The sequence below is a fragment of the Impatiens glandulifera genome, chromosome 4 (assembly GCF_907164915.1).
Source record: "Impatiens glandulifera chromosome 4, dImpGla2.1, whole genome shotgun sequence".
Lineage (NCBI taxonomy): Eukaryota > Viridiplantae > Streptophyta > Magnoliopsida > Ericales > Balsaminaceae > Impatiens > Impatiens glandulifera.
Window position 1 is genome coordinate 2,848,256 of NC_061865.1, and position 21,771 is coordinate 2,870,026.

Consider the following 21,771-nt stretch of genomic DNA (forward strand, 5'->3'; position numbering starts at 1 on the left):
ATGGGAACAATGTTTAGAGCAGCAATTATCATTCTGTTTCTTTCATCCGTCCTTCTTCAGCTGGTGTTTTCTAAATCCAACGATGGATTCGTTAGAATTCGACTAAAAAAGTTTAAGTTAGATGAAAACAACAGGATATCTGCTCGACTTACCACGCAACTACTGGATTCTCAAAATGCTGGCGGCATTGTAAAGCTAAAGAATTACATGAACGCGCAGTACTATGGTGAGATTTCAATCGGTACACCACCACAAAAATTCACTGTGGTTTTTGATACAGGAAGCTCTAATCTGTGGATACCTTCTTCAAAGTGCTACTTTTCCGTAAGTTTGATCATATTTATACACAAGATTATATATACTACTAGGGAACAAAATTATAATGAATTTTCCTATGTTTCTGCTGCAGTGGGCATGTTATTATCATTCCAAATACAATGCCGGTCGATCAAGAACATATAAAGTGAAGGGTTGGGTGTCTGTTGCAACTTTTATAGAAACAACTTCATGTAAGCATGAAGGTGACATTGACTTCAAACATAATGTTGTTGTTTTGCACAGGAACATATGCTGAGATACACTATGGTTCAGGTTCAATAGTTGGAAAGTTTAGCCAAGACAATGTTTTAGTTGGTGGTTTAACAATCAAGAATCAGGTTATACATACAACATATCCTTTCATAGATTTTCCAAATCATCATTTCATTAATATTTAAGTTTACTACAACTAAATTAAGGACTTCCTTGAAGTAACAAAACTGTCCGGGAATGTGTTTGTGTTTACCAAGTTTGATGGAATTCTTGGCCTTGGATTTAAGGAGATATCAGCTGGAAGTGTTGCTCCATTATGGTATGTACTATCTTATGTTTAATTAAAATTAGTTGTGATATTCCTCTTAAGATAAGGAGTAACCACTCATATTTGTTTGCAGGTACAACATGATGAACCAGGGTCTGGTTCAGAATCCAGTGTTCTCATTTTGGCTAAATAGAAACACAAAAGAAGAGGAAGGAGGTGAACTTGTGTTTGGGGAGATTGATCCAAGGCATTACAAGGGGAATCATACTTATGTCCCTGTGACCCATAAGGGTTTTTGGCAGGTTGAGAAAATTTATGAACATATTTTTAATTTTTATGGTTGTTTCTTTTAAAAGTTTATAATGTGTTTGCTCTTGTAGTTTGATATGGGTGACATCTTCCTCAAGGGTCAACCAATAGGTAAACTCTTTCATCGGTCATTCATAAAAGAATGTCATTTCTTGAATATGTCATTTATTAATTATAGAGTACATTTTTCAGGTGTTTGCAGATTTGGTTGTTCTGCAATTGTGGATTCTGGAACTTCTTTGTTGACGGGTCCACCTGTATGTGAAACTGAAAAAATGTTTTATTTATTGTTGTTCATGGAATGGTCGATAAATAATTACTGATTTTCATAAGTGTAGGCTGTGATTACCATGATAAATCATGAAATTGGAATCACTAAAGTGGTTAACGATAGATGTAACTCATTCGTTGAAGTGTATGGACAAATCATTCTGAAGAAGCTCCTAAAAGTTTGTTGATTTCGTTGTTGAAATCTGATTTTCCTCAAAACACTCAAATTCTAATGTTATCTTAACTTTTAATAGGTACAACCAGAGGAAATTTGTTCCCTAATTGGAGTATGCCCAGTGGATGAAACTAAGTGTATCGAGAAAAGTAATAAGTGTAACAAGGAAATTATTAATAGAAGAATCGATATATGCAATACTTGTGAAATAATAGTTGTTTGGATGGAGAGTCTGCTTTGGAGGAATCAAACAGAAGATGTTATTTTAAATTATGTTAATAAGGTAAATATTTATTAATTTTACTTAAAATAATTAAAATTACATATGAAACAAATAAATGATAAAAAATAATGTTTACATCAGCTCTGTAATTCGCTGCCAAGACCAGATCAAGATAAACATTCATATGTGAATTGTTCACTAATTTCCTCGATGCCTATAGTTTCGTTTGTAATTGGTGAAAGAAATTTTACAATCTCGCCTAAGGAGGTAAATAAATGTATATTATTTTACATTAGTTGTTACCTATTTTGTGTTTTTATTAATCTCGTTGATTAAATATTTAATTTGTCTTGATTCAGTATATAATGAAGACGGGAGAAGGTGGAGGTCATGATTGCATAAGTGGTTTTGTTTCTAGAGAATCTCTCTGGTTTGATACAATCTCTTTCTCTTCTTTATTTGCAAAAATGATTTTTTTTTTATAAATTTAAGAAAGTAGAACGAATCTCACAAGTGAGTGGCTATCCCCACGTTAAAGGATTCTTAATCATGATATTAATAATTTTTTTATTCAAATACTCTTTTTATTTGAAATATATTACTAAGTTAAAAGATTAATTCTTAAAAGTTAAAAAAAACTGAACTTTAGATCTTTGATTTATTAGATAAATGATAATTTTTTTTGTTTTAAAAGCTAGAAAAATTATATAATAAGTTTTCTCATAATATGTCAAACTAGTCTAGAAAATTATGTATTAATTCACTAATATTGATTGATTATGATTAATGTGATCTATGAAGGGTTTTTGGGGACATATTCATGGGTCGTTACCACACGGTATTTGACTATGGCGAATCGAGAATTGGATTTGCAGATGCAGCATTATATTAATAATAATATCACATATTTGTTAAATTCATTTATGTTCACAATAATATTTGGGTAAAAAAAACTCCATTTACAATAATTATAATTATTTGAGTCTATTTACAATATGGATTACCAATTAAAATATCATTTATAATTAAACATGCATTAAATTTAATTGCTTTAATCTATTCAAATTCACGCTCATTTATAAATTTTAAAAGATTATTTTAAATAAATATTTTATTCATAAATTCAAAAAGAAAAAAAATTAAATTAAATTAAATAATTATTTGGGAATAATTATTTATATTAATTAACTCCAAATTAAGGCCAAAATAAAATAAAATAAATATCTTTGAAAAATAATACAAAACATGTGTGGTATGTATTAACAATTATCTAGTCTAGCGGCAATAAGAGGTGGATATTCTCAATCTCTCTGAAATCCTAGGATTGAGCCCGTTAAACGGCAAGTTATTTGTCTGATTAAATGGTTAAGTGGGTTTACAAGCTATGTGTTTAATTCGCCGGAATTAGTCAACATTGTCACCAAACACAACAAGATTAATCATTGAGAACAACAATGGAAACAAAGGTCAAAAATATTCACCAACAATCAAACATAACATAAAATCAAATTTTAACGAGCTCAAAGATCTTCAAGAAGATCAATGAGTTCACTGACTGTCTCTAGCGATTTTCCAGAATTGATCTCCACAATCGCCATAATAATAACGTTTTTGGTAAACGCATCGGTCGATCGCGATCATTGAACGTCATACGGTTTCTTTAAAGAAAATAGTCCACTTGAAAATAATCGGGATGGGAATTCATCGATTCAATCCGATCGAGCTCACAGTTTCTATCTATAAATCTCAATAATCGGCGATTGACTCAGGCACCACCCATTAATTTTCAATCATATTTCAAAATAGGCTTTAAATCACAAACACTCATTTGCAATGCAAAAACTGATGATGTGTTGTCTCCATCTCTTCGCAACACATTCTACAACGACTAATTATAATGCACCCTTATCTTATGCATTTATCGTCTGTCAAAATTTCTCCATACATTTCAATCCATCCAAAACACGAGATTTTTTAAGGGAATTTATAATCAAATAACTTCTCCCATAAGAAATCATATGGAGCAATCTCTGAAAATAATGTGTAATAATAACCAACCTTAAAGGAATCCATGTCTTGCTAAAGAAAATATCGCGCGGAGAAGGAATCACTGCCTTGTGCCCACTAAAAGCAACATTTTTTCATTTAAGATTACTTCACTATCATTAAGTCTTCTCATATATCTAATTCTACTCACGAAACTATTTAAATGTTGATCGAATTTTTTTTGACCAATGCATTTCCACATATCGATGTTGAAGCGATGGTTGGAAATGACAAGACAAGACTTTTGACACTACACCAAACATTGTCCCAGAATCTGATTGATGAGTCGTCGCAACCAAAAATATGTAATGCCCAAAAAATATATATAGTAGAGATTTCTCTCCAAACACTACAACCAACTGGTCGAAAACTAGCTTTAGTGAACCATCCAAACTAATCATGTCCGTACTTACATCTAATCATATTAACCCATAAACAGTTGAGAATCTCCTACACTATTTTTACAAGAGAGTTTTGTTAAATGAAATCAAATCTATAATTTTCAAGTCCCATTGACTCTTTTCACTTTATCCTAACTCACCAAATGACTAAAGGAGGACTCGGAGGTTCCAAATAAATTTGCACATAATTCTTTCAATCTTCACTGCTATGGTTTTAGGATTAAAAACAAGGACATCATAAAAGTAGGCATAAAGGTCAATGCACTTTTGATAATGATCAAAAGTAGGCATAAAGGTCAAATTTTGAAATCATCTTTCTCTTCGAAATAGGTATCTTCTTCTCCATTTTTGAGATAATTGGGTACTAGGAGGCTTGGGAGTGGGCTCTATCACCAAGAGGCCTACCAAGATATCTTTTAGACAGAAATGTACCAATACCAAAACCCATAATACTTGTCAAATATGTTTAGCCGAAATCACTAATTCAAAATACCGCGCAACTTATTCTAAATTGTTTCTTTTATAACCTTATAATGTGCTTACTCTTGTAGTTTGATATAGGTGATGTTTTCGTCAAGGATGAACTAATAGGAAGCTCTTTCTACTGTCATTTATAAAAGAATATGTCATTTTTTAACTAAAAGATAATGTTTAATGGGAGGTCATGTTGGTGGAATGAAAAAATAAATAAAGAGAACATGGCATTTATTGATTATACTAAGTAGTGTTTGCCGGTCTCGTTTTTCTGCAATTGTGAATTCTTGAACTTATTTGTTGACGGTTCCAACTGTATGTGAAACAGAAAAGGGGTTTTATTTTGTTGTTCATATGATGGCTGATAAATAATGAATTATTTTCATAAGTGTAGGCTCTGATTACCATGATAAATCATGAAATTGGAGTCAACGAAGTAGTTAGCCATAAATGCAAGTCAATAGTTAGAGTGTTTGGACAAACCATTCTGAACATACTCCTAGTAAAGGTTATTATTTTGTTATTCAAATCTGATTTTCCTTAAATACACTAATTATAATAATGTCTTCACTTTTCACTTTTAATATGCGCAACTTGAGAAAATTTGTTCCTACTTGAGAAAATTTGTTCCTAATTGGATTATGCCCAGTTGATGGAACTAAGTGTGTCGAGAGTGTTTTGGAGGAGAAAAGTAATAATACAAGACATTAGATGTTTTCGTTATTGCTATGTGCAATACTGTTGTTGTGTAGATGGAGAGTCATCATAAGAGGAATCAAACAAAAGATGCTATTTTATTATGTTGATAGGGTAAATATTTGTTATCCTCACACAAAATAATTACAATTAACATATGAAACAAATAAATATTAAAAATAATGTTTATAAATTTTATTTTCCCAATAGTGTATCTTAATTTTTGGCCTAATTTCGCTACCAAGACCAAATCAATAATCATATGTGAATTGTTCGTTAATTTCTTCTATAATTTGTTATTAATTGGTGGTAGAGTTTTTACCTCTTTCTTAAGGAGGTAAATAAGTGTTCATCTTATTTTACCTTAATTGTTACATATTTTGTATTCTTAATGATCTGTTATAAAATATTTAATTTATCCTGAATCAGTATATATTAATGAGGGGAGAAAGTGATGCGGCTCAATGTATAATTGACTTTATTTCCATAGATTTTACTTTGCGAGGACCTCTCTGGTTTGACACAATTTATTTCTCTTTTTTTTTTCGAAAATGAAAAAGGTTTAAAAATTTATGAATTTAAGAAGGTGGAATTATCCCGCAGTGAGTGATATCCCCACTTTAATGGATTCTTAATCATGAGATCTTTAATCTCTTATTGAAATTCTTTATATTTGAACTATATTAGTGGGTTAAGATTAATTCTTATTTTTAAATAGTAAAAAAAATTGAACTTTAAATCTTAGAAAATTAGGTATTAATTCACTAATATTGATTATGATTAATGTGATTATAAAGAATTTGAGTACATATTAATGGGTACTAACCCATAGTGTGTGTGCAAGACATAAATTCAACTAATATTCAATTCAAATTTAATTTAATCAATTTATTATTCAACTCATATTAAAGAATAATATAAGCTGGGTAATCCATTAAATTTTAATTTATAACACATTTATTATATTTTTGACTCGTTTAATATTTAACACATTTTTGTCTCGATTAACCCATTGATTCATTTAACAATTATTTGATTCAATTTACCTCATTTAATACATTTTTGACTTATTCAACATGTTTTTAACATGTTTAACTAATATTTGATTCATTTTAAATCGTTTGACCCGTCTATGACTCGTTTAATACGTTTTTAGTTTTTTTAACAAGTATGTAACTCGTTTTAATCCGTCTAACACATTTTTGGCACGTTTAACATATTTTAGATGCATTTAACACGTTTAAACTTGTTTAACACACTTTTTCACACGTTCAATAGTAGGGGTGAGCATATCTTGGGTTGACCCAAACCCCAACCCTAACCCAACTCAAAATATTAATTTGAGTAAATTAATTTGAGTTGGGTTGAGTATGTGTTGAGTTTAATTTGGGTTTAGTTAGGGTTACCTAAATTATCCAAATTATATAAATTTAATTTAATTCTCTCTTATTAATCCAATATAAACTAACTATTTTCCAACTTTAATATATATTCTCTTGATTTTTACTACATTTATTTTCATTACAGTCGAACAAGTTTTTGACATATTTAACACGTTTAACACGTTTTTCACATTTTTAGCACATTTAACATGTTTTGACATGTTAACACATTTAACACATTTTCACACTTATAACACATTTTCACACGTTTTTGACACGTTTAACACGTTTTGACATGTTTAACATATTTTCACATTTATAACACGTTTTTACATGTTTAACACGTTTTTGGCATTTTTAACACGTTTTGATATTTTTAATACGTTTTGACAAGTTTAACATGTTTTCACGTTTTTGGCACATTTAACACGTTTTTGACATATTTAACATGTTTTTCACGTTTTAACATGTTTAACACGTTTTAGACGTGTTTAACACGTTTTATACATTTTGACAAGATTAACACGTTTTTGACATGTTTAACATGTTTAACACATTTTTGGCATATTTAACACGTTTTGACAAGTTTTACATGTTTTGAAACGTAACACGTTTTGCCACGTTTAACACGTTTTTCACATTTTTGGCACATTTAGCACGTTTTTCATTTTTTTGTTATTTAAACACGTTTAACATGTTTTGGCACATTTAACACGTTTTTGTCACGTTTAACACATTTGACAAGTTTAACACGTTTCTTTGCACGTTTAACATGTTTTTTTACGTTTAACACATTTTTGGCACGTTAAATACATTTTTGGCACATTTATTTTTTGCTCCGTCTAATATGTCTTTGACATTATTATACATATTTTTCATCCGTTTAACATAATTTTGTTTTTTTTAAATTATTTTGATATTTTAATTACTAATTTCGTTGAAGAAATAATATGTGAGATTAATATGAATTATTTAAATAATATTTAAATCATTAATACTAAATAAAGTCTTGAATATGGTAAACTCTATTAATTTTCAAAAATAAATTAATTTATTAAACGGTGTGAAAATATTAAATGTGTCACAAGTGTATTAAACGTGCCAAAATGTTTAAAACATTTCAAAATGTGTTAAATGTGCCAAAATATGTCAAACCGTGTCAAAACGTGTTAAACGTGTCAAAGTCGTGTTAAACATGTCAAAACGTGTTAAACATGTCAAAACGTGTTAAACGTGCAAAAATGTGAAAAACGTGTTAAATGTATCAAAACGTGTTAAACGTATTAAACATGTAAAAACGTGTTAAATGTGCCAATAACGTGAAAAATATGTGAAACGTGTAAAACGTGTTAAACGTGCCAAAAACAAGAAAAATGTGTTAGATGTGTGAAAAATGTGTTAAATGTGTAAAAACGTTAAAAAAAAGGCGTGTTAAATGTATTAAAAACATGTTAAACGTGCCAAAAATGTGAAAAACGTATCAAAACTTGTTAAACATGCCAAAAATGTGAAAAACGTGTTAAACGTGTCAAAAACGTGAAAACAAGTTAAACGTGTTAAACATGACAAAAACATGAAAAACGTGTTAAACGTGTCAAAAACGTGAAAATAAAGTTAAATGTGTTAAACGTGTCAAAAATATGAAAAATGTGTCAAAACGTGAAAAATATGTTAAGCGTGTCAAAAACGTGTTGAACGTGCTAAAAATGTCAAAAATGTGTTAAATGTATCAAAAACGTGAAAAATATGTTAAACGTATCAAGAACGTGTTAAACGTGTCAAAAACGTGAAAAATAAGTTAAACGTGTGAAAAACATGTTAAACGTCCGAAAAACATGAAAAACGTATTAAACGTATCAAAAACGTGAAAAGTATGTTAAACGTGTGAAAAATATGGTAACATGTTAAGACGTGTTAAACGTGTCAAAAATGTGTTAAGCGTGCTAAAACTTATTAAACGTATGAAATGGATTAAAACGAGTTACATATTTATTAAAACTAAAAACATATTAAGAGAGTCAAAAATGTTAAATGAATCAAATATTTGTTAAATGAGTTAAAACTGTGTTGGATAAGTCAAAAACATATTAAATTAGGTCAAACAAATTAAAATGTGTTAACTGGGACAAAAACGTATTAAATATTAAACGAGTAAAAAAACATAATAAATGTGTTATAAACTAAATTTTAGTTTGGGTTACCAAACCATATTATTCATTAATTAATATGGGTTGGATAATAGCTAATGCATATTTTATGAAGAATGACATGGTGATTTGATTTGATTTCTTCTTCTATTATAGTAGTAGACTCTGTTAATAATGAAACTATTGTAAACTAAGTGATGGTTGTTGGTTTTGATCTAGGCTGCCGGTGAAGACACTACAACTCGAGCAGATGGTCGTGATTGGTAATGCCGATGAGCCATCGATTGTAAGCTTGTAGCCAGCCGGATGAGACTTGTGTTTAGCACATTAGAGGTTGGTTTTGGTTTGGTCGGTGGATTATTTGAAATGAAAGTTTATTATATTGAACTTATGTGAGCCTTCTTGTTGGTTGCTTTGCTTTGTACAGGTTGTGAGTCCACAATGGCCAAAAGTATAGGTAACTTATGCTCTGTAAATGTATCAAACTCTTATATATGAAAACAAAATAGAGATCAACTGTAATCTCATTTTACTCACTTCTTTTTCCAAACCAAAGAAAGTGATGTACAAAGGAAGGACCATTGATTGAGTTTTAAAATTTTAAATTATTTTTTATTCGACTATCATGGAGATCAGCGTAGTAAAACTTAAAAAAAAAATATTAGAGTCGGAAAATAGTTAACTTATATTAGATTGGTAGGAGAGAATTAAATTAAATTAATTTAATTTGGATAACTCTAACCCAACTTGAAATAAACTCGATCTAAATTCAACCCAACCCAAATTAAGAAAATATATAGGAACTCTAACCCAACTGAAATAAACTCGATCTAAATTAACAATTAACCCATATTATTAGTCAATATATATATATATATATATATATATATATATATATGGAGTTATGAAAAATGTTTTAGGTTAAGAGGCTCTGAAAAGTGAATTCAAACATATGGAGTCTCTCCTAGCTATGTTTCGAGTCAAATTTATTAAAATAAAATATATATTTTATTTGACTTCTCTTGTTTAATAAGTTTTATAATTACTTTTATTTTTATAATACAATAAGATTTTTATTATAAAATATATATTTTATTTTAATTAAATCCATAAAGTTAATAATTTTAAAAAATAAGTAAGTGGTATAATTTAAAAAAGGGGTATAAATGGGACAGATTTAGGAAATATAACCTTAAACATCCTTGTTCATTTGCTTTCCCCGTCGTCATTTACACGATCATGCAGTGAACTGTGAACGCCACATTTTCCATCAGCAAAAACAACTTTGGGAGAACTATCTCATCTCTATATATATCAAGTTCTTCAAATACAGTGTTAATTAGTCTCTTTCTGCATTTTCTATATCAAGTTCTTCAAATCGCTTTGCATGTGATCGAGCATGGGAACAAAGTTTAGAGCACCAGTTATTTTCCTTTTTCTTTCATGCATCCTTCTTCAACTGGTGTTTTCTGAATCCAACGATGGATTCGTAAGAATTGGACTGAAAAAGTTTAAATTAGAAGAAAACAACAGAATCCCTGCTCGACTTAACCCGCAAATACTGGATTCTCAAAGCATTGTAAAGCTAACGAATTTCATGGACAAGCAGTACTATGGTGAGATTTCAATCGGTACACCGCCACAGAAATTCAAAGTGCTGTTTGATACAGGAAGCACTGATCTGTGGATACCTTCCTCAAGAAGGTGCTACTTATCTGTAAGTTTGATCATATGTATACAATGTATGTATCATTCATACAAATTTTATTAGGAAATCAAATTATGTTGAATTTGCCTCTGTTTCTGCTGCAGCGTTGGTGTTTCTATCCCCGTCGTTCAAGAACATCTAAAAAGAACATATATGATGCTCGCCGTTCAAGAACGTATAAAAAGAACGGTGGGCAACTTTTATATAAATAACTTCATGTAAAGCATGAAGGTGATATTGACTTGAAACATGATGTTGTTTTGCACAGGAACATCTACTGAGATACAATATGGTTCAGGTTCAATTACTGGTCATTTTAGCCTAGACAATGTTTTAGTTGGTGGTTTAACAATCAAGAATCAGGTTATATATACAACACTAGGCCTTCATAGATTTTCCAAATCATAGTTTCTTTAATACTAATACTATACTTTAAGTTTACTACAACTACAGGACTTTATTGAAGCAACAACACAGTCCGGTTTTGTGTTTGCCAAGTTTGATGGCATTCTTGGCCTTGGATTTCCAGAGCTATCAGTTGAAGGTGTTGTTCCAGTATGGTATGCACTATCTTATGTAAAAATAAAATTTGTTGTGAAATTTCTCTTAAAATAAGGAGTAACCTTTCATATTCGCAGGTACAACATGATGAACCAGGGTCTGATTCGAAATCCAGTGTTCTCATTTTGGCTTAATAGAAACACAAAAGAAGAAGAAGGAGGTGAACTTGTGTTTGGTGCAATTGATTCAAGGCATTACATAGGGAACCATACTTATGTCCCTGTGACCCACAAGGTTTATTGGCAGGTTGGAAAATTTATATACATATTTTTAATTTGTATGGTTGTTACTCTTATAACCTTATAATGTGTTTGCTCTTGTAGTTTGATATGAGTAGTATTTCAATCAATGGTCAATTAATAGGTAAACTCTTTCAACAATCATTCATAAAAATCATTCATAAAAGAATAGGTCATTTCTTAAACTAAGAGATAATTTTAATGGGAGGTTAGGTTGGTGGCATGAAAAAAAAGAGATAGCATGTCATTTATTGATTATAGAGTACATTTTTAAGGTATTTGCAGATCTGGTTGCTCTGCAATTGCGGATTCTGGAACTTCTTTGTTGTCAGGTCCAACGGTATGTGAAACTGAAAAAGCGTTTTGTTTTATTGTTAATACAATGGTCGATTAAAATGAATGATTTTAACAAGTGTAGGCTATGATTACCATGATAAACCATGAAATTGGAGTCACTGGAGTAGTAAGTCATGAATGCAGGTCAATTGTTGAAGAGTATGGACATACCATTCTAAAAATGCTCCAAGGAGAGGTTATTTTTGTTATTGAAATCTGATTATTCTTAAAATACACAAATTCTAATGTTGTCTTAACTTTTAGTAGGTTAAGAAAATTTGTTCTCTAATTGGATTATGCCCAATTAATGGAACTAAGAATATCGAGAAAAGTAATAATAGAAGAACATCAGATGTTTTTGCTTTCGGTATGTGCAATACTTGTGAAATGATAGTTGTGTGGATGGAGAGTCAGCTAGTGAGGCATCAAACTAAAAATGATATTTTAAACTATGTTAATACGGTAAATATTTATTATTCTTATTCAAAATAATATAAATTAATATATGAATCAAATAAATTATAAAAAGAATGTTTATATCAGCTATGTGATTCACTGCCAAGACCATTTCAAACATCAGTGGTGAATTGTTCGCAAATTTCCTCCATGCCTACAGTTTCGTTTTTAATTGGTGGTAGAAATTTTACTCTCTCGTCCAAGGAGGTAAATAAATGTTTTATCTTATTTTACCTTAATTGTTACATATTTTTGTATTTTTATTGAACTAGTTGATAAAATATTTAATTTGTCCTGAATTAGTATATAAGCAAAATTGGAGAAGGTTATGCGAAAAAATGCATAAGTGGCTTTATTTCCATAGATGTTCCTCCTCCTTACGGACCATTCTGGTAACACAATTTCATTTTCTTTTTCTTGTTAAAGTGGAAAAAAAATTATTGATGAATATATGATTAATGTGTTCTATGAAGGATTTTTGGGGACACATTCATGATTCGTTACCACACAGTATTTGACTATGGAAGATCCAGGGTTGGATTTGCAGATGCAAGATAATAATAATAATAATAATAATAATAATAATAATAATAATAATAATAATAATAATAATAATAATAATAATAATAATAATAATAATAATAATAATAATAATAATAAACACATATTTGTTAACTTCATTTATGTTTACAAGAATATTTGGGTCAAATTTATTCCATTTTACAACATTTTGATCGAGTGTATTATCAATTTAAATATTCTTTAGGATTAAAATAAAATAAATATCTATATATATATGATAATAATTAATTTTGAAGTGTCTAAATTACCGGGTTGAGAGCTGTGATTAATTACCTATAAATTTAATATTATAACCAATTAAGCTAATAATATTTTAAACTTATTTATGTAATTTCAAATTTATATATATATATATATATTCTAATATATCATATATCATGTTTTTTTTTCTCATAATTATATATATATATATAACATTCCATAATATATAAGAATTTTTATAAATTATTTTATATTTTTATCATTATAATTAAGGAGAACATGACTACTTTAACTTAAAACGTTTTCAAATTAAATTCAATTTGTGATATTTTGGTCATTTAAGTCGACTCATAACATTAGACTATTTTGGTGGGTTATATAAATAATTTCAGTCAACATCCCCTCTTCTAGCCTAGCGGCAATAAGAGGTATATATTAACTCTAAGGTCCTGTGTTTGAGCCCATCAGGCAACAAGTTCTATGTTGGATTAAATGTTTAAGTATGTTTGCAGGCTATGTGCTTAACCCCTTTGTGGTCACATTTTTTTAATACATTCGATCAAAAATAAAATATATTTTATAAACATTAAAATAAAATACATTACAAAATAAAATTTGCAAAATTTATTAAAATAAATATATATATATAATAATGTTTAATTTCAAAGTGTCTGAATTGTCGAATCGAGAGCCCCATTTTTGTTGGGACTTATATACAGGAGCAGTTGTACAATCCTTTTGTCATCTTCCCGGTACAACTGACAGCTCTACAACGGCTAGCTTTCAGCTATAAGGACAGCTGAAGATCGGTTTCATAAGGGAATCTCTAACATCTCTTTAAATGGGGAGAAAGAAGAGGAGATAGATAGCTAGTCTTTAAATAGGCAGAGAAAGAAGAGGAGATAGACAGCTAGTGTAATTAAATTTGATATATATATATGTAAATTAAATGAATACTTTGGTCGTTAGTTACCCGTCTATAAACTTAAAATAATTAAATTTAAAAAATAAATTAAAAATGTGATACAAAAGTCCAATATAACCCTATAAGTTTAATATTTTAGTCAACTAAACTAATAATAATACTTTATATTTTAAATTCAACATAAAAATGGTTGAACGTAAACATTTCTAACCATATAACTCCAACATTTTAACCAATTAAATTAATAATATTTTTAATTTATTTATATAATTTTAAATTTATATATATATATATTCCTATAATGTCTTTTTATCATTTATATATATAAAAAAAACTTTCATATAAATAATTATGAACTTTTATAAATTATTATATATTTTATTATTTTTTTAATTGAGAAGAACTAGCATTATACTCCTTATTCTTTAATTCAAAACGTTTCAAATGTAATTGAATCTATGACATTTTGGTCACTTATATCGACTTTTACCACAGGACTATAATGGGACTCTATCTTTATTCTCGTCTGATTAATAAGTTCTTCAGAGGAACTATCACACTTTGGAGTAAATGATTTGACCAATAAATATTTGATTCTTTATTCAAATATGGAATTCGATTCATAACTTTTTCTTAGGAAAAAAGGTCAGATGGTTATATATATATATATATATATATGGCAAATTACCTGTGCGGCCCTCAAACTATCTCCATAGCTCACTTTTGGCCCTCAAATTAATTTTTGAAACAAATCGCCCCTTCAACTTTTATAAAGGTCACCAGTGGCCCTTCCGTCAACTTTTTAGTTAAACCTAACTGTTTAAATTTAAAATATTAATTTTTTATATATTATCTTTAATCTTATATTTTATATTTTTATATATAATTATTAAATCGCTTATATATAATATTATATATATATATATTATTATTAAATTTTATATAATTATTAAATCTTTTATATAAAATAAATAATATATATATTATTTATTTTTATCTATATATAATTTATATATATTATTTTTAACTAATTTATATATAATATTTATATAATATATATTTTAAAAAATAATTTAAGTGTTAAAAGTATTTGAGTAGTTAGAAGGTTACAATTATTTTTAATAAATTATTTTTAATATATATAAAATAAAGTTTAAAAATAAATTATATGGATTATCCCTAATCATTAATTATATATATATATAAATAAATTTATATAATTTATAGAATATATATTTTACAAAATAATTTGAAAGATTAAAAATAATTATAACCTTCTAATTATTCAAAAACTTTTAACACTTAAATTATTTTTTTAAATATATATTATATAAATTATATATATAGATAAAAATAAATAATATATATTATTTATTTATTATATAAAAGATTTAATAATTATATAAAATTTAATAATATATATATATATAATATTATATATAAGCGATTTAATAATTATATATATAAATATAAAATATAAGATTAAAGATAATATATAAAAAATAATATTTTAAACTTAAACGATTAAGTTTAACTAAAAAGTTGACGGAATGGCCACTAGTTACCTTTATAAAAGTTGAAGGGGCGATTTGTTTCAAAAATTAATTTAAGGGCCAAAAGTGAGCGATTGAGATAGTTCGAGGGCCGCCCAGGTAATTTGCCCATATATATATATAAAGGATTTGTGTCGCGCGTCGTGAGCGATTTGAATATTTTTGTTAAACAAAATGATTTGATATTTTTTGTTAAACAAAATGAATTGGATTAACCGTATACCAAAAGTTTTTTTTTAAATTATATACTCTAATTTAATAAATATATATATATATATATTTAAAAAAAAGTAATGAATGTGTATTAATTAAAGTATTTTCTTTATAATTTTACTTTATATTTTTTTTAATAAATATTTTTATTATTATTAATTATTTTATATCTATATAATTATATATTCAATATATATATATAACCATTTATTTTTTAAAAAAATATTTATATATATATAATTATATATTAAATATATATAACAATTTATTTAAAAAATATTTATAATATATTTATATAAAAATAAATTAAATTATTTTTTTAAATATAAATTAAATTATTTATTTTAATTGTTAGTTATATTAAATATATATTCATTTATAAAATTATAAAATAAATCAAAAATTGTTAATAATAAAGAATGAGAACTCGTTACAATATAACGCTTAATTTTGGATGGTAAGAATTTGTGGATTATTGATTTATTTAAATATAAAGTATAAACTCAATTGTAAGTTAACGGGTAAGTGATATGTTATACCAAAAGTTTTTTAAAATTATCTATTCTAATTTAATAAAAGAAAATAATATATATATATATATATATATATATATATATATATATATATATATATATATATAAAGTAATGAATATGTATTAATTAAAGTATTTTTTCAATTTTATTCTATATTTTTATAATAAATAATTATATATAGAGATAAATAATTTTATTTTTATTAATTATTTAATATCTATATAATTATAATTAAATATATATATATATATATCAACTTATTTAAAAAAACATAATTCATTTAATATCTATATAATTATATAATAAATATATATATATATATATATAACAATTTATTTAAAAAATAATTCATAATATATTTATATAAAAATAAATTAATTTGTTTCTCCTTATATTCAAATAACCTCACCACTGATTTATTGCACTTTAATTATTAATTCTAAATTCTCGTTTGTCATTTATTTCTTTAAACTCAGGGAACTCATTTGCCCTTTTATAGACGGTAACTCATGTAACTTCTTTGTCATTTTTTTTTAAAATAATTCATAATATATTTATATAAAATAAATTAATTTGTTTTTCTCTATATTTAAATAACCTCATCACTGATTTTATTGAACTTTAATTAAAAAAGTTCCATTCTCATTTGTTATTTGTTATCTCTCATATTTTTATTGTCTTTAATTTAGTTTGGTTTTACTATAATTTCCTTTAAACTCATGTAACTCCATTGTCTTTTTTCGTTTTTCACACCAAAAAATAATGATAAGAGGTAATATTAATATGATTGAATATTGAGAATAACTTTTTTTTAAAATAAATTGAATAATTTATTTTTAATTATTAGTTATATTAATTATCTATTTATTAATAAAATCATAAAAATAAATTAATAATCTCAAGTGCTATAATGATTAAATAATAATAATAATGACAGATTGTTATATAACACTTAATTCTTGATGATAAGGATTTGTATGTCGCGACTATTTTGATATTCTTGTTATACGAATTGAATTGATTTATTTAAATATAAATTCAACCGTTAATAGGTACAAGTTATACCAAAAAAAATTAAAATTATTTTCTCTAATTTAATGTATAAATTTTATATATAGATAAATAATTTTATTTTTATTAATTATTTTATATCTATATAATAATAAATTAAATATATATAAATACTTATTTAAAAAATAATAATTTGTTTTATATCTATATAACTATATATTAAATATATATATATATAACAATTTATTTAAAAAATAATTCATAATATATTTATATAAAAATGAATTAATTATTTTTTTATATTCAAATAATAAGAGGTGATAGTGATATGATTGAGTTTTGAAAATAATTTTTTTTTAATATAATTTGAATGATTTATTTCTATTTGTTAGTATCAATTATATATTGATTCCTAAAATTATAGAGTTCGAGTAACATTATAATACGATGAGATTGTTCTTAGTAATAAATAAGAAAGATGATAATTTGAAAATTTCAATATAAAGGTTCTGATTCTGTTGGTTTGCTTTACTGATATTTTCCCATCGTCACTAACACGATCATGCAGTGAACGTAGGGCTGCAAATGAGTCAAGCTGCTCGTGAGCTGCTCGCGAGCCGCTCGATCAAAGTTCGGCTTGAGCTTGACTTTGATCGAGTTCGAGCCCAACTCGAGCCGGCTCGTTTAATATTCGAGCCAAACTCGAGCTCATATAATGCTTGCTCGACGGCTTGTCGAGCTTTTTCAGGCCCGATAATATATAATATATTTATTTAATATAAAAAAACTTAAAATTTAAAACAATTTTTTTCTCTCTATTTTCAAAGCCCATATAGAAGGCCCATAGTCCACATTATTATATTATATTGTCATAAAACAAAACCCTAATTTCTAATGTATCATTCATAAGTGACTCTTCATCTCTTTTTCTTCTTTTTTCTTCTGTCCTCACGGTTTCTTCTTCTTCTTCCTCATCTTCACCATTTCTTCTTTCTTCTTGTTCTTCCTCTATCTTCACCATTTCTTCTTCTTCCTTCTCCACTATTTCTTCTTCTTTCGTCTTCATCATTACTTTCACTCATTCATAATAGGCTAATACATTTTTTATGTTATCTCTCATCTACATTATTTCTCTCATTCATTCATAAGAAACCTACAGGTAAATTAAAATATATTTTCATTTCTACTATAGTTATTGCTCATACTTTTAAATAACTTTGATTTTTTTTGTATTATGAGAAATGTGTGCTTATATAGATCGTTCATGTTCACAGATCTATATGGAAAAACACTATTATATATATTAATTGTTTATAAATCTATATGGAAAAACACTATTATATATATAATTGTTTATAGATCTATATGGAAAAAAACTATTATATATATTAATAGTGTTCATAGATCTATATAGAAAAATATTTTTAATATATATTGATCCTAGATCTATATAGAAAAACATTATTATGCGTAAACAATATTATATTATATTATATTATATATAATATTGAAATATTAATATATTATATATAATAAAAAATAAAAAATGTTAGTATATATTTTGTATATATTATGAAGAGATAAAAAAGGTTAGTATATATTATATATAATATGCTGAGAGAAAAAATGAATTTATAATATTAATAATATATTGTAATATATAAATAAATTAATAGATTTTTTCTATAAATAAGTCAATAAATTCTTGTTATATTTGTACCCAAATAATTTAATTATATATAATAATATTTATTAAAAAAAATAGGTTGAATTTGTTTTTGTCCGTATCTACCCTTAAACCTTAAAGTAAGTTAAATTTTAGTTATTTGTTTTAACATGTATTTTTATATTAATTATTTTTAAGCTTAAATGCAGGTAGGTGTACTGTGCTATGCTTGAAGAACGTGACTTAAAAAATATTAATATATTGAATATTCAAACAATTTATAAAGTATTGTACTTTAATTTTAGAATTTTATATTTTAGAATTTTGACTAGTAATTGTGGTTGAATGCTTTTTGGATTATTATGATTTTAGAATTTAAATAGTTATAATTTTTTCATATTTTTAATTTTAAATATTATGTTTCAAATGTTGAATATGTATGAAAGTTTGATATTTTATTTTGAAAATAAATTTTAGTTTGAGTTCGAGCTTTAATTCGAGCTCGAGCTTGAGTTTGAGCTCGAACTCGATTTTGAATTCGAGCTTGAGTTCGAGCTTTTCGAGTCGAACCGAGCTTATAGGTAAATAGTCGAGTCAAGCTTGAGCTCAAATTTATAAACTCGTTCGAGCTCGAGTTCGAGTCGAGCTAATAAATACTAAATCGAGTCGAGTTCGAGCTCAAGCAAATTCGAGCTCGACTCGGCTCATTTGCAGCCCTAAGTGAACGCAATCTTTTCATCAGCAAAAACTTCTTTGGAGAACAATTTCATCTCTATAAATGTCACCATCCATCACTATCGATTCGCCAAGACGAAAAAGCACAAACATCCAAGTATTTCTCTGCATTTCTGAATCAAGTTCTTCAAATCACTTTTGCAGGTGATCAAGTATGGGAACAAAGTTTAGAGCGGCAGTTATCACTCTGTTTCTTTCATCCCTCCTTCTTCAGCTGGTGTTTTCTGAATCCAAAGATGGATTGTTAGAATTGGACTGAAAAAGTTTAAGTTAGATGAAAACAACAGGATCGCTGCTCGACTTACCACGCAAATACTGGATTCTCAAAATGCTGGCGGCATTGTAAGGCTAAAGAATTACAAGAACATACAGTACTATGGTGAGATTTCAATCTATACACCACCACAGGAATTCACTGTGGTTTTTGATACAGGGAGCTCTAATTTGTGGATACCTTCCGCAAAGTGCTAGTTTTCTGTATGTTTGATCATATTTATTATACACAAGATTATACCATGATCTACGAGGGGAGAAAATTATGTTGAATTTGACTCTGTTTTTGCTGCAGCGTACGTGTTATTATCATTCCAAATACTCTGCTCGTCGATCAAGAACATATAAAAGCAACTAAGCAGAAAGGTGATAATGTTGTTGTTTTGCACAGCAGGAAGATCTGCTGAGATACACTATGGTTCAGCTTCAAGACAATGTTTTAGTTGGTGGTTGAACAATCAAGAATCAGGTTTTACATACAACATATCCTTTCTTAGATTTTCCAAATCATCATGAATTAATACTTAAGTTTACTACAACTACATGACTTCCTTGAAGTAACAAGACTGTCCGGATTTGCGTTTGTGTTTGCCAAGTTTGATGGCATTCTTGGCCTTGGATTTGAGGATATATCATGAGATGTTGTTCCAGTATGGTATGTACTATCTTATGTTTAATTAAAATTAGTTGTGATATTCCTCTTAACATAAGGAGTAATCACTCATATCTACATGTACAACATGATGAACAAGGCGTCTTATTCGAAATCATGTTTTCTCATTTTGTCTTAATAGGAATACAAAAGAAGAGGAAGGAGATGAACTTGTGTTTGGTGGGATTGATTCAACGCATTACAAGGGGAACCATACTTATGTCCCTGTGACCCACAAGGGTTTTTGACAAGTTAGGAAATTTATATACCTATTTTAAATTTTTTATGCTTGTTTCTTTTATAACCTTGCTTTCTCTTGTAGTTTGATATGGGTAATGCCTCCGTCAATGGTAAATCAATAAGTAAGCTCTTTCATGGATCATTTTTAAAGTAAGGGATAATGTTTAATGGGAGGTCGTGTTGATGGAATGAAAGAAAAAGAAAAAAAAACATGTCATTCATTGATTATTGAATACATTTTCTCATTTTTCTGCAATTACAAATTTTAGAATTATCTTTCAATCTTCCTAGTCTAAGGGATGCTCAATCGCCTAAGTAGACCCAACCTAGAGAATATTCTAGTTAAGGGAGAGGCATTCTAATTTAAGAAGGGATATTCTAGTTAAAGAATGGATATTCTAATTTAAGAAGGAATATTCTAGTTAACAAAGGGTTATTCTATGTTAAGAATGGATATCTTAAATGAGTGTAATTAACTTGTAATTGGAAAGCAATTCCTAAATTAGTACGTCGTAAGTCCTATAAATACCTCAAAGATATTACATTGTAATGATCAAGTTCAAACAGTAAAATTCTCTAAATATTTTCTCTCTCAAATTTTCTGCATGGTATCAGAGCAGGTTTTCCCATCTTTAAAGAACTTGTTAACAATTTTATGTTGCCTCCTCCAATAGTGGAAATATCCATTGGAGGAGAAATCAAATGATTATATTATCTCATATTTCCTAAGTATTTTTTTATCTCTATTTTATCACCCACTATGTTAAACAAGTGGGACATCATTTCAAAATTGCACTTTATATCTCGGTCGAATCTGTACATGTTCGCGTCTCGATAGATTTCTTCCAACATTTCATTTGTCCAAAAATTATTATCTTTCACTTCAAAAGTCCAAGAGCCAAAAGCTAAGTGCCAAGAGACGAGAGCCAAGAATAAAGAGCCAATAGCCAAGTGTCAAGAGCCA

The 21,771-nt window shown here is 27.3% G+C and overlaps 3 protein-coding genes across 3 annotated transcripts; all 3 read left to right on the forward strand.

Moving 5' to 3' along the window:
* Window positions 1–2,668, forward strand: LOC124933829 (aspartic proteinase A1-like). The gene is made up of 12 exons (XM_047474268.1): window positions 1–324; window positions 410–470; window positions 562–656; window positions 738–850; window positions 933–1,101; window positions 1,180–1,219; window positions 1,301–1,365; window positions 1,447–1,557; window positions 1,633–1,836; window positions 1,918–2,043; window positions 2,136–2,206; window positions 2,578–2,668. Exons 1-12 carry the CDS (start codon window positions 1–3, stop codon window positions 2,666–2,668), a joined length of 1,470 nt encoding a protein of 489 aa, XP_047330224.1.
* Window positions 2,669–10,321: 7,653 nt separating this feature from the next.
* LOC124933830 (aspartic proteinase A1-like) lies at window positions 10,322–12,780 on the forward strand. Its single transcript, XM_047474269.1, has 12 exons — window positions 10,322–10,639; window positions 10,735–10,819; window positions 10,899–10,993; window positions 11,084–11,190; window positions 11,269–11,437; window positions 11,515–11,554; window positions 11,706–11,770; window positions 11,849–11,962; window positions 12,034–12,228; window positions 12,310–12,429; window positions 12,526–12,614; window positions 12,696–12,780. The coding sequence occupies exons 1-12, from the start codon at window positions 10,322–10,324 to the stop codon at window positions 12,778–12,780; spliced, it is 1,482 nt and encodes a 493-aa protein (XP_047330225.1).
* A 7,016-nt stretch (window positions 12,781–19,796) lies between these two features.
* LOC124933832 (aspartic proteinase A1-like) lies at window positions 19,797–20,322 on the forward strand. Its single transcript, XM_047474271.1, has 3 exons — window positions 19,797–19,885; window positions 19,930–20,106; window positions 20,211–20,322. Exons 1-3 carry the CDS (start codon window positions 19,797–19,799, stop codon window positions 20,320–20,322), a joined length of 378 nt encoding a protein of 125 aa, XP_047330227.1.
* The last annotated feature ends 1,449 nt before the right edge of the window (window positions 20,323–21,771 follow it).